This window comes from Triticum aestivum, chromosome 5B, assembly GCF_018294505.1.
Source record: "Triticum aestivum cultivar Chinese Spring chromosome 5B, IWGSC CS RefSeq v2.1, whole genome shotgun sequence".
NCBI classification, from domain to species: Eukaryota; Viridiplantae; Streptophyta; class Magnoliopsida; order Poales; family Poaceae; genus Triticum; species Triticum aestivum.
Genome location: NC_057807.1, coordinates 63,972,075 through 63,989,093, shown reverse-complemented (window position 1 = coordinate 63,989,093; position 17,019 = coordinate 63,972,075). Strand labels below are relative to the sequence as shown.

General features: G+C 46.5%; 2 protein-coding genes across 3 annotated transcripts; one reads left to right on the top strand and one right to left on the bottom strand.

The window, feature by feature from the left end:
* The first annotated feature begins 5,082 nt into the window (after positions 1-5,082).
* On the top strand, positions 5,083-13,883 carry LOC123114638 (vacuolar-sorting receptor 1-like). Its single transcript, XM_044536104.1, has 9 exons — positions 5,083-5,227; positions 10,004-10,699; positions 10,793-10,881; positions 10,970-11,039; positions 11,135-11,202; positions 12,239-12,320; positions 12,918-13,036; positions 13,731-13,770; positions 13,852-13,883. Exons 1-9 carry the CDS (start codon positions 5,083-5,085, stop codon positions 13,881-13,883), a joined length of 1,341 nt encoding a protein of 446 aa, XP_044392039.1.
* LOC123110422 (C-factor) lies at positions 7,093-16,621 on the bottom strand. 2 transcript variants are annotated; one of them, XR_006453379.1, is made up of 7 exons: positions 16,329-16,621; positions 16,042-16,194; positions 15,856-15,949; positions 15,669-15,751; positions 15,412-15,565; positions 14,806-15,135; positions 7,093-7,422 (listed from the first exon to the last, which is right to left on the bottom strand). XR_006453379.1 is itself a non-coding variant. In XM_044530925.1 (6 exons), the coding sequence occupies exons 1-6, from the start codon at positions 16,476-16,478 to the stop codon at positions 14,903-14,905; spliced, it is 867 nt and encodes a 288-aa protein (XP_044386860.1). In that variant the 5' UTR covers positions 16,479-16,621; the 3' UTR covers positions 14,676-14,902. The 2 variants fall into 2 exon arrangements, 1 of the variants encoding a protein (XP_044386860.1); XM_044530925.1 differs by lacking the exon at positions 7,093-7,422 and having other exon boundaries at positions 14,676-15,135.
* Between the last annotated feature and the right edge of the window lie 398 nt (positions 16,622-17,019).

Here is a 17,019-nt window from a genome sequence, read left to right as displayed (position 1 = left end):
TTAAGCCGACGTATGTGGATGCCGTTCTTCTCCTTGGAGACGTCGTTTTATCTACCCCTCCTTGTTCAAATTTCGGTTTTACTTTACCGCCTGGCCCGTCACTAGGTGCGCCCCTTGGTACGGTGCCCCACTTGGCGAGATGGGTTGCAGCACTCCTTGAAGACTTGTGCTTATCGTGAGGATCAAGCGACTTCTGATAGATTTTGTGCTTAGCTTAGCTATGCTTGTTCCCATGTGTCTTTGGTCTCCTGTTTGGCCTTTTTGTGCTTTCATTATATAGCTGGTATGCTCAACTACGTTGGTGTGTGTGAACTATCTTTGGGGCGTGGGGTATCTGGTCCCGAGCTCAAATGCACCCTGATGAACAGTAAAATAAAAAAAATAGTAAAAAGGAATTAAAAAATTATGAATATTTTTGTGGTAAACTTTGACAAGTATTCTGTATGCTTGCCAAGTTTCAGCACAAAATGACATTCGTGAAAGTTGTGGGAAAAAACAAAATCGATGATCTAGAAATGCTAGTTTTGAAGACATTTTGGGGTAGTATTTTTTTTGCCACAATTTCCATGAATGTCATTTCATGCTCAAATTTTGCAGGCATAGAAACCATTTGTCAAAGTTTACCACAAAAAGATTCAGAATTTTTTGAATTTGTTTACTTTTTTTTGGATTTACTGTTCATAAGGGTGCATTTGAGCTTGGGATCAGAATAGGACTTTCGCTATCTTTGTGCTGTGTTGGTTGGTTGGTGGCGGGGCGAAGAGCCTTTTTGGGCACTTAACATTTAGGAGGTACAAGGGTTTACGACACCCAGTTGCAGGGTTTATGACTGCTCAGTTGCAGAAGTGTTTACTAACTAGTTAAAGTAAGCTGTAGGGAGCATTCTAGATTCAACCCTGATGAGAGCCAACGAACATAATGCGGAAGCCCTGAAGTCAACACTAGATTTATATTTTGCGGCGTCGGGACAGCTGGTAAGTGTCGAAAAATCCAGCATTTTCTTTTGCCCTAACACAAAGGTAGAGATCAGAGAACAGTTGTGTACAAGGCTAAATATAATGACGGAAGCTCTGAATGACAAATACCTGGGCTTACCAGCAAATGTGGGTGTTGACAAAACAGACTGCTTTAAATTCCTGATTGAACGCATTGTTAAGAAAATTAGTGGTTGGAAGGAAAAGTTACTATCTGCCGGGGGGGAAGGAGATCCTATTAAAGGTGGTGATCCAAGCCATACCTACCTATGTAATGTCGGTCTTTAAAATTCCTAAAAAAAATTGTAAAGGAATTATTGACGCGAAAGCGTATTTTTGGTGGGGAGATGAGGAGAACTAAAGGAGGATGCACTGGATGGCCTGGTGGAAAATGTGTATACCAAAGAACCACAGAGGAATGGGGTGCCATGACATCCACTGTTTCAACCTGGCTCTGCTTGCTAAACGGGCATGGCGTCTCATTGATAATCCTGACTCCTTGTGTGCTACTATTCTAAAGGCCAAGTATTTATCCTGATGGTGATTTGCTGAACTCCAAGCCAAAGCATGGTGCTTCTTTCACCTGACAAAGCATTATGGAAGGCATTACTACTCTCAAGCGTGGCAATATTTGACGAGTGGGGGATGGACACAACATCAATATTTGGGAAGATGCATGGATCTCAAATTGTGCCACTAGGAAGATTGTGACCCCTAAGGGGGGACATTTGTTATCGAAAGTGGTTGATTTGATTGACCCGGCCTCCAATAACTGGGATGAGGACTTGATTAGACAAACTATGTGGCCCATTGACGCACAACACATTCTTTCAATCCTAATTTCGCAACATAATATGACATATTTTATTGCCTGGAGCTATACGAAAAATGGTATGTTCTCGGTACGATCTGCTTACTATGTGGAGTGGAATTATCAGTATGGAAGTAAGCTAAAACATTCCAATGGGATGGGGCGAACCACACCTAACCCTATATGGTGTCAGATATGGAAGTTATCATGTCGGGCAAAAGTCAAAATTTTCTTATGGCGGACACTACATGGCACTCTTCCATGTCGGGCAACCCTCACCAATAGACATATGAAGGTCTCGCCTATTTGCCCTACCTGTTCTCGGGGTGTAGAAGATACGAAGCACTTGCTTTTGCTATGTACAAAAGCAAAGGAAGTATGGAAAATGTTAGGAATGGATGCGATTATTGATAAAGCTTGTGAGATTGATCGTGCTGGAGAGGCGATACTCCTTCCAGATCAAGATATGCATATTATGGGGTACCAAAATGTACGAGAAATGATAGCTATCTTAGCGTGGTATCTTTGATGGGAAAGACGGAAATTAGTGCACAAGAAATTAACTCAGAATGCGACTCCGATATCAATGGGGATCATAGCTCTTACATACAATTTTGTAAATGCGTCGTCTTCAAAGGCGTCCATGAAAAGGGGCGGTTGGCACTGTCCTCCTAGGGGCTTCGTGAAACTAAATGTTGACGCTTCTTTTGACCATGACATGTTGAAGGGTACAATGGGGGGGGGGGGGGGGGAGGGTCTTGAGAGATGACAAGGGTAGGTTTATTGCAGGAGGAAATGGAAAGATCGACTACTGCGCGGATGTCCTGATGGCAGAAGCTCTAACTCTTAAATTTGGCGTAATTTTAGCGCAAAGGGCAGGATGTAACCGCCTAATCATCAACTCAGACAATCTGGGGGTGAAGGACAGTCAGCGGGGGCGGCGGCAGCGATTTTCAATGACTGCTATCACTATGCATGTGATTTTATTATGACTAGATTCAAACATTGTAATAGAGAGACAAATAAAGTAGCACATGAATTTGCTAGATTAGTTAGATTTTTTTCAACTTCGAATTGGTTTGAGGAATCTCTTAGTGAAATTGTAATGATCCTCACAAACGATACGATGTACTTGTTATTTCTAATGAATAAAGTTTTGTTTTTAATTCAAAAAAAGTAGTCAGAGTAAGCTGTAGGGAGCATTCTAGATTGGTCCTCTTGCTACCTTGATCATTCACCACTTGCATAATTTAATCGCACAAACACTCTCCTTCCTCGAAATTCTTCTTATGCTAATGAACACACCCCGCAAGAAGAAACGCCCGGAAATTCCCAAGACGTCCGTCGCTGTCATCCCCAACATTTCGCCGCCGGCCGGCCGCTCTCTTGCTCTTTTCCCCCCGCCATGTCTCTTGTCCTCTTCTCCGTCCATCCCCTGAACCTAGTTACAAGAGCAGGCGGCTGGCATCACTAGCTCCGCAATCCGATCCGATCGACACAGCCGACATGCTGAGGTTACTGATCATTTGGGCAGCGATCTTGGGCTGCTGCCATGGGCAGTCCGAAGTGTCCCGGAGGAACAGCCTCCTGAGGGTGATGTCACCGCCGGAGCTCGAGGGCACATACGGCTGTGCCAGTGCCGACTTTGGTTTCCCGCAGCACGCTGGCTCCATGACCGGCGTGGTCGTCTACCCAAGGCGCAACAAGATGGCTTGCATGAACTTCGATGACTTTGGCATCTCTTTCCGTTTGCGTCGAGCTGGCGGACCTCCTGTTTTCTTGCTGGTAGACAGGGGAGGTAAGACACAGTAAATTTGTCCATTCTCTTTTGGCCTTCATTTTCTCTTTGATAGTTTTCTCATTTTCCACTGCTGAAATTCTTAATCTCGTACTCCCGTCCTATGATGAAAGGCGTTTTATGACAGTCATAAAACGTCTTACATTATGGGACGGAGGGAGTAGTACTCACTTCAATCCATTACGTTTTATGTTTCTGTTATAGGGTTTACTAGGTTGCGACGGGAGAAAAGAATTGTTGGTGTGTCTGTCGTTGCCATGGGAGAACACTCACATATGAGATGCTATCAAGATTCGTCATAACTGAAAACTTAATTATTCATTTGTTAAAGTATCATACATGCATTTGTCTACATAAAGAGATCTGGTTAAATGCCCATGCATTTCTATGGAGAAAAAAAAACCGATTGTAACTTTCTCGTTTGCCAATTAAACCTAGGCACCTTGACCACCTTTAACCTAAATCTACTTTAGTCACGATCAACGTAGGAGAAAAGTCTCTGATTAAAAAAACTATAAATCGAACGTAGTTTGGGAAGAGGGTATGTATTATCGTCATTACCATCTAAATTTGTTCGTAGCCTCCTAGATATTTTTAGAAACATCATACATCAATATCACGCTTGGCAATCTCAACCGTGGTATTGGCTGAATCTCGATGCAAAAATTCAGAAAATGCATCCTGTCTACTACTTCTCAGCTTCAGTAAACAACAGAGCATTGTTGCCATAGTTAGAAATTAAATCAGGTGAAATTAGCAATGCAATGTACAACAGACCAACCAAAATCTGAGTTTACGCATGCACTACAATCCATTGTGATCTATATGCTGGAGTTACCTAAACAAATACTACTATTGATAAGAGTAGGTGTGATCCCCCGCAAAAAAGAGAGATAAGAGTAGGTGTGACAAACAAACAAACTACCATAGCACCGCACGTCTCCACATGCACATAAAATTGCAGCTCAGAAAAGCTTATGCTGGTTTTACCCCTTTTTTCCTTTTTCTTTCGAGGTGAACTCTCTTTTTTTCGTGAACTCAGTTTGAGGCAAATAACCCCGTCGTCGCTGGGCCTGCCGGCCGTCGGGCACCTCCACCTACTCGGGAGCCTGCAGCACCGGAGCCTCCGGTCGCTGGCCGCATCCCATGGCCAGGTCATGCACCTGCGTCTCGGCCGCGTGCCCACCGTGGTGGCCAGCTCCGCGCCCGCGGCGGAGGAGGCCATGAAGACCCGCGACCTGGACTTCGCCGGCTGCCCCACGCTCCTCATGGTCGACCGCTTCTTCTACGGCACCGAAGGCATCGTCTTCGCGCCCTACGGTGACCACTGGCGCCAGGCGCGCAGCATCTGCGCCACCCACATGCTCAGCGCATGCCGGGTCGCGTCCCTGGGCGGCGTCCGGGCGGAGGAGGCCGCCGCGCTCGCCGGCCGGGTCCGCCGCGCCGGCATCTCTGGCGGCGTCATGAACCTGAGTGACAGCCTCATCGTGTAATCCAACATGGTCATCTCCCGCTGCACGCTCGGCGACGCGGAGTGTGGGGTGGAAGGCGGCGGCGCGAGGCTGAGGAAGGCGTTCGGCGAGATGGAGGAGCTCCTCGACACGGTGCCCATGGGCAGTGCCGTGGCTGCGGTGGGTAGACACGGTGACGGGGCTGGTGCGGAGGGCGAGGCGCGTCTTCAAGGAGATGTACGTGCTGCTGGAGCGGGTCATCGCCGACCACCGCCAGCGCCGTCGTGTCGCCACCCGGGACGACGAGGGAGACTTCGTGGACGTGATGCTAGACGACGACGAGCTGGACACGGACGTTCGATGCACGCAACGTGGTTCCCCGAATTAGTACCACATGTTTTTAATTTAAAATGAAAGCGTAAATTCAGAGGTAGAAAGCGTGTTGTGATGGTGAACCCGGAGACCCAATCCGTGCTTTATTATTAAAAAAAAATTAGGGAGAGATTATCTCCGCGTTCCCTCGACCAACACGGATTCGAAAAAAGTTTATGAATTTGAAAAAACATTCATGCATTTGACAAAAGTTAACGGATTTGAAAAACAATTGCGGATTTAAAAAATTACGGATTACAAAAAATGTTCATGAATATGAAAAAGTTTATGAATTTGTAAAAAGGTCACACTTTTAAAAGTACTAAAAAAGAAAAAGGGAAAATAATGATAAAGAAAATACGAAAAAAGCCGAACAAAACCCAACCTAGAGAAACCAGAGGGAAACCGCCCCTGAAAAAACCGTCAGAGCCTTCTAGAAGGTTCTGAAAACCGGTGAGAAAATAATCTACATGGACCGGCCCATATAGGAACTACACCTACTAGATGTGTGAGCGTGTTTGTCGGAGTAATGGGCCACGGGTAGGCCGACCCGGGACCCAGGATCTTTCAAGACATCGGGGCAAGCCGCGCCCCTCTGACCGCATCCCAGCTGGCGACCTTCGGGGAGGCCGAGTCCCAGCTGGCGACCTTCGGAGAAGCCGAGTCCCAGACGGCGACTCTGGAGCAGGCCGGCTCTGGGCTTGCGACCTTCGGGGGGCCGACTATGAGAGTCGGCCCGCGACCCTTCAGGAGGACCCATGCAGGGCACGGCCCCGACGTGGCCGTCCCCTCCAGCTCACGAGGGGCGGGCATGGCTACAGTGAGCCATATCACCGAGAGATCTCCGGTGAGGCGCCGCACTGTTGCCATGCCTCCCCTGACCTCAGCCACAGTGCGCGACGCACTGTGGCCACGACGCCGGCCTGTACGGCCCGAAGATCGCCGGGCCACCTGTCAGCGAGAGGATCGAAGACGGCCAGAGTGCCCGAGGACGGCCGTGAGGGAGTCGGCCTCCTCGGAGTCGGCCGCCTCCCAGTCAGGGCCCCACAAGCCATAAACCAGATTGAACGGGGAATGGCGACAATGATCGCCTGACAGACGGCGGCACTGTTCCCACGACCCCATGACCGAGCCTGCGTCATCAGGAGCGCCGCACAGTGTCGACCTGTCCGCGGGACCCACCAGTCGGCGGGCCCCAGAAGCCGGCATAAAGGACGGCGGCGTGAGAGACAGACGGCTGGGGGCCACGCCCAGTCAGATTACTATTGTACCCCCGGGGGGTAGGCCTATATAAACCCCCCGGGACACCCATGCAAAGGGTTCGGCCTTGGATAGATTTAGACACATAGCAAGCAGGGGAGAGAGCCAGCCTTGCTCCCTCCTGCCTCCCGAAACAGCTCAAGGAGCACCTTTGTATTATCACACCATAGTGATCATGCGGAGACCCCGCAGAGCAGCAGTAGGGGTGTTATCTCCCCGGAGAGCCCCGAAGCTGGGTAAGATTCGCCGGTGTGCATGTTTGCGCCTCATCCCGTTTCCAGGCACCGGCGACGTTCTACTCGCCCCCACCATGATAAGCCACCCGTTGGCATATGTCGCATCCAACCCTCGACAGCGTTCTAAGACTAACGAGTTAACCAGCCCGTTAAGCGCCGAAGATAATTTGCCTGCTTGAAGAGACCACTATTTACCGAAAAAGGCTTTCGCCCCGCTTTATATTATAAAGCCAACCGCACAATAAGCATCCAAGAAGATCCAGCACACAACAGACACACACACATGGAGGTCCACAGGAGCCAAAATAGTACAACATAGGGTCATAGCTGAGGGCACAGCACAACAAGCCCAAAACCCAAAAAAAGCACGCTACAGTCCACATAGTCGCCAAGCGGACTAGTCAGGCTCAGGAGGAGGAGGCGGCAGCGGGGGAGCCACGCGGAGCGCCATCGAGCGGAGATCGGAGAGGAGGGCGGTGATGACGTCCCGGTCCTGGGGGCGGCTAAGCGGTCGCCAAAGCTGCAGGTAGCCACAATTTGAAGATTGCGTCAGTCGCACGACGAAGGGGCACCTTCTGAATAACAAGCTTATTACGAATGTTCCAAAGCGTCCAGGCGAGAACCCCCACGCACAGCCATCTAATATGGCGGTAGCGGGCAGGGCAAGCGTTAAGCTCGGCAAGCAGGTCGGGGAAGTTGGTATTACACCACTGTCCACCAACCGTTTCGCGGAAGCAGGCCCAAAGGAACTGGGCAGAGTGGCACGAGAAAAAGATGTGGTCAGCATCCTCAATGGTGCCACAGATGGGGCACCTCCCATCACCCGGGCCATTCCGCTTGAGGACTTCAACACCAGAGGGGAGCCGGCCACGGATCCATTGCCATAGGAAGATCCTGATCTTCAGCGGGAGACGGATATCCCAGATCAGGCTAAATGGTTCCGGGGCCGACGAGGGAGCAATGGCACCGTATAAGGACTTCGTGGAGAAACGTCCAGAAGGCTCGAGGTGCCAGGACAGAACATCCCGGTCCTCCGCCACCTCCATCGGCAGAAGAGCAATGTCCTGGAGGAGGGAGTCCCAGGCGGCCACCTCAAGGGGGCCAAACGGGCGCCGGAAGGCGAGACGCCCTAAGTCAATAAGGGTCGTCTCGACCGAGACCCGAGGGTCAACCGCAATGGCAAATAGCTCAGGGAAACGCACCGCCAGGGGGGCGTCCCCTAGCCAACGGTCGAACCAAAACAGGGTCGAGGCTCTGGAGCCAACAGATATAGAAGTGCCAATGCATAGTATGGGCGGGAGCTGGATCACGGACTGCCAGAACTGAGACCCGCCCGTACGTTGGCAAAAGGCAAGAGGTTGGCCACGAAGGTATTTATTGCGGATGATGGTGAGCGAGAGGCCTCCCTCCCCGTTGGCAATACGCCACAACCAGCGAGTCAGGAGGGCAATGTTCACGCGTCGGGAAGAGAGGATCCCAAGACCCCCCTGGTCTTTGGGCTTGCAAATGTCGGCCTAGCTCACCATATGATACTTCTGTTTGTCGTCCTCGCCAGCCCAGAAGAACCTCGACTGGTACGGGTAACTAGAGGTTTAGGTCCAGCGGCTAAACAATGATGTGGGGAGCTCGAAGTTGAAGATACGTGTGCCCACTGCCCAAGAAGGATTTGAGTACTTCCCTCGAAACAAAATCTTTCTTTCCTCAAAAAGGATCCGAGTAACTGCACCAACCGATCAAACACCTGCTAAGATCTAGTATGTTTATTCCTAATTCAGGAGTGCATTATGTTTATTCCTAATTCAGGAGTGCCTTTACACTCTCCTTATCAATCATGCATGCTTTGTGTTTTCGACGGTTTCTCTACTACAAGTGTGCATTATGAAGTATGAAGAGCTAGTATGTTTATTCCTAATTCAGGAGTGGAAATTAAAATATGCTGCGAGGTATAACATGGACAAAGATGAAGGGTAGGACTAAGATCTGATTTTGAATTTTCGTCGACTCAATCTACATATGTACATAGACACCTACTTTGAATTCTCAAAGATGATGGGTTGCATTAATTAAGAGGCAATTCCTTTACGTGCAGCTGAATATTATGGAAATTCCTCATCTTCTATCAAAAAATTGTCTTCCTTCTATGCCACCATCTTAACTTTTTCTGTTTTCGTTTGTCACCTCTATTCGTTTGGTCACTTCCCCCCTTGTAATATGTACTTTGCTTGTACTGTCGTTTCTTGTTTTGTGCTGGCGAGACTTGTTAGCTGGAACCTTTGCATTTGTTTTCACTTTGCATCGGGATGCTTTTGCTTTGTTTTTGTTCCATTATCATTTGATAGTGGAACCATATCCATTTTTTCAATACAATTAGAGCACTAAAACTTAACAATGACATATACTGCAGTTATAGTTGGTTGTTTGACGAGATACATCTCACAAGTAGAGTATTGTAACTACGGCGGACCATTAGGTCAGCCTGAACATATATTATCAACACATTCAGTACAAGCTTTAGGCAACAATTACATGATTTTTAGAGCACAGTGATGGCAAAAGAAGGCAGGAAAATGGACAGAGTTGTTTATTTCAAGTTATCTAGTTTGAACAATAGCAATATGCATAGATTTGTCTTGAGTAGTAGTTTCATAATAGCACAACTGCATTTCTATTTATAGATATGTTTAAACAGAACGTATGGAAGGAGCAGTTTACTTACCATGTCATTTTCCAAAATGCCAAATATTTACACTCCCAACTGGAAGGAGTAGTTACCTGGTTAGTCTTTCCATACATGTATCTACTTTCTCCTAGTCAAATTTTTTATTTTGCACAACTGGTCTGATGATCTGTACATCTCTCTAACAAGTTGTTGGTGATAATCCTAACTACACTTAATGTGCCAATTCGTTGTGGCGTTCCAATAGATTATACTATTACTAATGTACACTTTGAGGTTCACTTTATGCAAAGCGAAGTATTTTAAGTGTATACGCATACTCGACCTCTAAATTTTTAACTACACCTATTTACAATACCACATGTACTTATTATGACCGAGTAGAGTAATATACTGTATGATACAATATGGTTGCCTTGAACAGATTGTTTCTTCACAACCAAGGTGCGGAATGGGCAGAAAGCAGGAGCAGCAGCAGTCCTTATTGTTAATGACAGAAATGAACCTTTATTTGCAATAGACGAACCAGAAAGTGGCGAGACAACACTCAATTTACACTTACAGGATATTACCATTCCTTCAGCACTTATAACCAAAAGCCTTGGGGAGAGTCTAAGGAAAGCAAGTAACAATGGCGACTTGGTTGATGTAAACTTGGACTGGGAGGAGTCCCGACCGTACCCTCATGAGCGTGCCGAGTATGAATTTTGGACAAACGGTAACGATGAATGTGGTCCAAAATGTGATGAGCAAGTTGATTTCCTGAAGAGATTCAAAGGTGTAGCCCAGATACTCGAGAAGAAGGGCTACACACAGTTCACTCCTCATTACACTACTTGGTATTGCCCAGAGAGCTTCATGTTCAGCAAGCAGTGCAGGTCCCAGTGTATCAACTATGGGAGGTATTGTGCACCAAATCCGGAACAAGATTTCGGCAAAGGGTACGATGGGAGCGATGTGGTGGTTCAGAATTTATATCAAATTTGTGTGTTCAAAGTTGCAAAGGAGACCGGGAAGCCTTGGTTATGGTGGGACTATGTGACTCATTTTGCTATTAGGTGCTCAATGAAGGAAAAGAACTACAATGAAAAATGTGCTCACAGAGTAATCAAATCACTTGGTATGCTAATACAGTAATGTTGCACCAGCCATTCTATGATTGAAAATGAGGTGCAGTTAAAAAAATGGTGGTGAATGTGTATGTGTTTTGCAGGCCTTAATCAAAAAGCGGTTGACATGTGTGTTGGTGATCCTAACGCAGACGAGGAAAATCCTGTGCTAAAAGCTGAACAAGATGCACAGGTTACTAGCTTAGCAATGAGCACTATGTTATTTTTCACGTTTACCAAGCTAGTCCTCTGAATGCAGCAGCAACTTCTATTTTGCACAGATTGGCAAGGACTCTGGCAATCATGTTACTATCTTGCCAACACTAGTAATCAACAATAGGCAATACAGAGGTCAGTGTTCGGCCCTCCAATTTCAATAATGGAATAGCTACATGAGGTGTGGTGACTGGTGAGCCTTAACTGCTTAATGAATCTTTATTTCCTAGGGAAACTTGAAAAGGCAGCAGTTCTTAAAGCTCTCTGCGCCAGCTTCCGAGAAAATAATGAACCGTCTGTTTGCTTAAATGAAGGTTTGATTTGTTGGTTCACATGAATTTTTAGTTGTCTAGTTTATAATGAATAATGGAGAAACAAAGATATTGCATTAATATGTAAGCAGGGCTAAGATGGTCGTCACACGAATACCTTAAGGTGTGCGGCACCACTATTGGAAGCCGCATAACGCCCCTCTCATGGATCAGCCTTGCTGATAGTTTTCCTTGAGATTAGATTGCTTAGGAGTGTCTTGAATAATGTATTAAGGAGTCAAGGCTATAAATATGAGCCCAGGCTCCCCCCACCCCCTCTTTTCCTGAGGTGTGCCTGTCATGGCCATAAACCACTCCCCTCATGTCTTGACCTAAGGTCTCTTTTCCGCAAAGTTCCCAAAAATGCAGCCCACTAACTCCACCATACAATACGGCAAGTATAGTGGTAGAGACCATGGTTGGCAAAAAAACTCCTACAATGAATTGTCTACAATGGACTAGTATAATGTTATAGACATTAGACAAATATATGTACAATGGTGTAGACGACAACAAGCTTATAGACATAGAATAGTAGATAATATATTCTCTACACCATATCACCCAAAATCCAATATGTCACCTCTTATAAACTACTCCCTCCATCCCAAAATATAAGAACGTTTTTCATACTACACTTGTATGAAAAACGTTCTTATATTTTGGGACAGAGGAAGTACTGATGTAAGCTTATTGTAAACTGCCTCATGAAGAAGACATACAAACCAATCAGTGCTTGAACAACAATGGCGGTTGTTGGCAAGATATGGCTGCTAACGTGACTGCATGCAAGGTACATGTTCTGCTCTTCTATTTTCTCTAAATTGCATTCCTTCATGCTATGTTTTTAAAGCGTCCCTAAGGCGACACCTAGGCGACGCCTAGGCGTCGAAGCGCTCCCCCTCCGCTTTGGAAAATCGGCCGCTTTGGGCGCCTAAGGCGGTAAGGCGTCGCCTTAAAAACATAGACTTCATGTGCTAAATATTTGTTCTGTTTAGCTTCACATATGATGTGCACATGTAGGACACCTCCGTTGGAACGGTTTGTGAATGTCCTGTTCTACAAGGTGTGAAATACATTGGTGATGGTTACAACCACTGCGAAGGTACACTAGTAATGATTTTTATATTTATCTTTTGGTAGCTTTTGTCTATTTACTCGTCTCTCTGTAGCAAACATAGGTAACTAGACAATCTGTCTAGCTTCATGCCCATAGTTTCATTTAAAGAGAAAATCAGGGAAAGCACACACGTAAGTTAATGAGGTATACCCTTTTGCATCAAACGGTAGTACTAGGGGTACTATACTGATGGAGTTGACACATTATAACACCAACAAGCTTGGTAGAACAAAATTGATTGGTCACAACATAGGAAATCCTGATATTAAATATTGGGTTTTGCTTCGGTACACCCCCCTTAAAAGTTTGCACAAATCTTAAGTTACTTAAAAAGCCTATTGCCATATTAGCCTGCAGATCAAACGTATTAAATAAATTGATTTGGATACGAAAGACTATATTATCCTTTTTGATTGAAGGGGTACCTCCTAATCTCCACCTTAATCTGCATTGAAATGCGTAAACTTCTCTAGGAGGGGTGTACCGAAGCAAAGTTCATATTACAAAGCTTCAGCTTTCATATATCTTTAGTCATCTTTTCACTACTCTGCTCAACCATTTCTACTCTTCTTTAATGTGCAGCTCCCATGGATGTCCAACGAGAGACCAGCAATCGAAACTGGCCCCAACAGATCAAGAATGATGAAACCATGTCGAATGCTTGGGATCCTTCTGTGGGTCCCACTGTCAAAGAAACAAAGGTGAGAGCAAGTCTCTCTGGCCTTCCCTCCGTGATTTTGTCACAAGGGCCCACCACCATATGCCAACTTCTTGGTTCGATCCTATAAATTTATTACTGACGTCTCTCGTGTATGGAGTCGATTTGATTGCCCCTTTGAATCGCTTTTCACCCACACTAGAGATGGTCTAATACGGTAATACCAATACATATTATTCATATTTACCAAGTATTTTTCAAAAGCTTTCTTACTATACCATGTTTCTCAAATAGATGAATCCTAATAGCCATTTCAATTGGACCAAGAGGGGTATATCAAAATCGTTCCTATCTAGTTAACTGATCTAATGACACTCAGTTATCAGTTTGTAATATATTTCAAGTATCAAAAGCACAGCCTTACATCTTTCCTTGGTTATAAGTGGAAATGATAGTTGCTCATACCTAAGAAACTAGTTTGTCGAGGAGCCCTATCCTTTATACCAACGTGATGCACAATATTAAATAAGATTACCTTGTTAGCTTGGTAACCGGAAAAATAGGCTTTAACTTGTTACCCAAAACTAATGCATGCAAATACTAAATAAGGCATATTGAAGGGTTTTTTTCCTGGTATTTTTTTAATTTAATATTCATATTGGGGGGTGGAGCACCCAGGAACTCCTGTGTATTATCCATATTGAAGGTTATTGACTTGTATTTATTTGTGGATCCAGACAGAGGTTGCCTGCGAGGCCATTTACAAGCTCTTTTCAGGTACATGCATGGACACTCGACAACAACGTTTGGTATACTTTTAATATCAACTGATTAATCATATTAATGTTCTTTTGTCAGGCATACAGAAGTTGGCACACAATGTGTTCTAGGATCTGCACGGTACTGCAGTGATGTGTGATCTTTGTTAGATTGATATACCACATACATATGACATTTATGTGAAAGAACATGGCACGAAGGTGGTTTCTGGCATAAGTTTGGTGCTTGCTCTTAGTGTTGTTTAATGTCATAATCTACATAGCCTTGTAAGTTTGTCATTTAATGCTACACCCTCTTTCTCCCTTGAGCATGGAAAGACATACTATTTGGGATACATAATATTTTCATATTCCTATGGAGATATTTATGAGTTGCTGCTTTACCATGTTTCCCAACAAAGGCAAAACACAACGATCTCATGCCATAATAAATTGGCAAAATTGTCTCCTAGACCTCGTTAAAACTTGACTTTTGCCACAGGACACTGAAAAAACGTGGATTTGCCAAAAGCCATTACAGCTTGATCGATCTTTGCCACAGGAAGCTCCAGCATTTACAATATTCAGATTGATCAAACATACAAGGATTTGTCAAAATTGCCCCAGCGGCCACCAGGATTCGTACTGAATCGACCGAGTACCAAACAAACTCGCTCACAGGGATAGCACAAATTGGGACGATTTGAAGGTTGATGTTGGTGCAAAGATATTAAGCTGGGATCTAACCACAAGTTGCGTATGACTTATTGGGACAAAGAAATCGCAGCTATGAAGAGGTTACTTATGACCAGAACCAGAATTTGCTTAGTGCAATTGACATGTACTGGGAGACAAGAAAGCTCCCACTGCAAGTGTGTGTGTACTTTATTTAGTAGACTGTAGGCCCCAGTGCTTATAGATATATACCAGGGAACAAGCTTGACTTCTAAAGTTGTACTCAGGGCCAAACATCAGATATGCATAATTTGAAGTAGTTGAAAATGAAGAGGAAAGGGGGGATAACTTTGCATGCTTTTCATATCAGAGATCTTACTAGAGCTGGGTTCATGGATTTGAATTCAAGGCGCAAATGCAGCTGGTTCTGAAGAAGAAGATTGGGGCAAGAATTATCACTGACTGGAAAACAGTGGTCACCAAGGAATTTCTTGGCCATCCCAAGCGAAGAACTTCCCATTGTCAGTCTTCTTGGCATTGTCAATGATGGACAGGAGCTTCTGCACAGAGAACTCCCTCGTGAAGAGTTTATCCTTGGCCACATTTCTTTGGAATGGCCGTGAGAGATCGGTGTCGACAGTTCCTGGATGCAGCAAAATGCAGGCGATATTGTCCTTCTTGCCCAACTCGACTGACGCAGTCTTAGTCACTGCAAAAACATGACCAATGCATGCATTTCAGAAATCTAAGACAAAGAAAGGTACTCCCTCTGTAAAGAAATATAAGAGTGTTTAGATCACTAAAGTAGTGATCTAAACGCTCTTATATTTCTTTACGGAGGGAGTACATAATTGTGTGACGATTAGTTTGCGCTGGATCAAACAGACAAAACAATGAATGAGGGGAAACTATCCCGATAACAAGAAGGGTATGAATAACAAGTTAGCGAAATCTGAACGGAGCATGCATCTTGCTGTTAACATACATTGATTCAGTGCTGTTTTAGAAGCTCTGTACGAATGCCAGCCTCCCAGAGCATTGTCTCCAATCGAGCCAACCCTAGCGCTCATATTTGCAACCAACGAAAAACCTTTCCCTGTTTCCAAGCTCGCACCAATCTTCAGGAACGGACGCATATGCTGACAAGAACAAAGATAAGTCCAGATACCGGGGTAAGCACAACGCAGTGATTAGCAGAATGCTGACACAATTCGGAGCAGAAAGAAAGGCGGTAATCGCTACCTTGATGACTAGAATAGGACCGACAGCATTGACTTCATATGCCAGTAGCAGGGATGACTTCTGAACTTTGCTCAACGAGGTCTCTGCAACATGAGATCAGAGCAGCCTGGTTTCAGATAAGCCATTATAATCCCATAACGCACCGAATGCAAACTGGAAAGCAGTTGCTCCAATGTGAGGAACAGACCTGGCTGTATCACATTTTGGATCGAAAGGATGCCGGCGGCATTGATCAGTAGGTCGAGGGATCCGTGGGTCTCCCCAACTGCGGCTGCGGCGGCCTGCCATGGAAAGGTTCGATCCACTCGTGTTGTCACTGTATCACCTTGGGAATCTGTGAGGGGGAAGAGAGCGGGAGAGGTTACCCCGTTACCTCTATGGTGCTCTCGTCGGTGACGTCCAGCGGCAGCACGGTGAGGCGCCCCGCGTGCTCCCGCCTCAGCTCCTGGAGCTCGGCGGCGGAGTCGGGGGCGCGGCACGTCGCGACGACGCGGCCCTGGTCGCTCCTCCGCAGCAGCTGCCTCACCTGCCGCACGCGGGCAATGCGGGTACGCGGTGAGCGAATCGGAAATACGGAGGAGCGCGAGGGCTGATGCGCAAACGGAATGGGGAAAGGACTGATGATGGGGAAGGAGCGAGCTGGGATTCGGGGGCACTCACGAACTCCAGCCCGATGCCGCGCGACGCGCCCTGCACCATGGCCACGCCGGAGGCGGGAGGGTGCGCGGCCGCGGACGAGAGCGCTCTTGCCGGCGACGACAGCGCCATCCTGGCCGTCGCCATTGCTGCTCTCAGCGTATTCGCGCGCATCGTCCCTGGGAAGAGAGGGCGTGGTGGTGGCTTAATGGCGCCTCCTCCGCAGCATCACATGGTTGGGTTGCAGTAATGGCGGGGTGGTTCGGGCCGGCGAAGGCGACGGGATATGCGCGGCTGGACGAAGGCACACGTCCACTCTTTTCCATTCTCTTTTCCTCCATTTTTTTTTCTTTTCTTTTGCCTTTTCTCGGGGCGCTACTAGCTAGGCGCGGCAGAAATCACATATTTGACCTGTAGGCCAAATCAAATCACAAATTGACCTGCATTCAAAAAAATTTCACTCTGCTGACCCTTTAGTGTGGCGCCCGACACCTAGGCGCCGCACACTACTATGCATCGCCCTTCCTTTAGGCGTCGCACATCCTGCCAGCGTGGCGGCCCTGGTCCAGTTGCGGCCCCACAGACAGACAACAGTGCAGCGCCCAAGCGATAGGCGCCACACTGTGTAAAGTGCAGCGCCTATCGCTTGGGCGCTGCACTGTGACTTATAGCGCATCTGCCCAGCGACCAGGCAGTTGTTCCTCCTCTCCCCTTT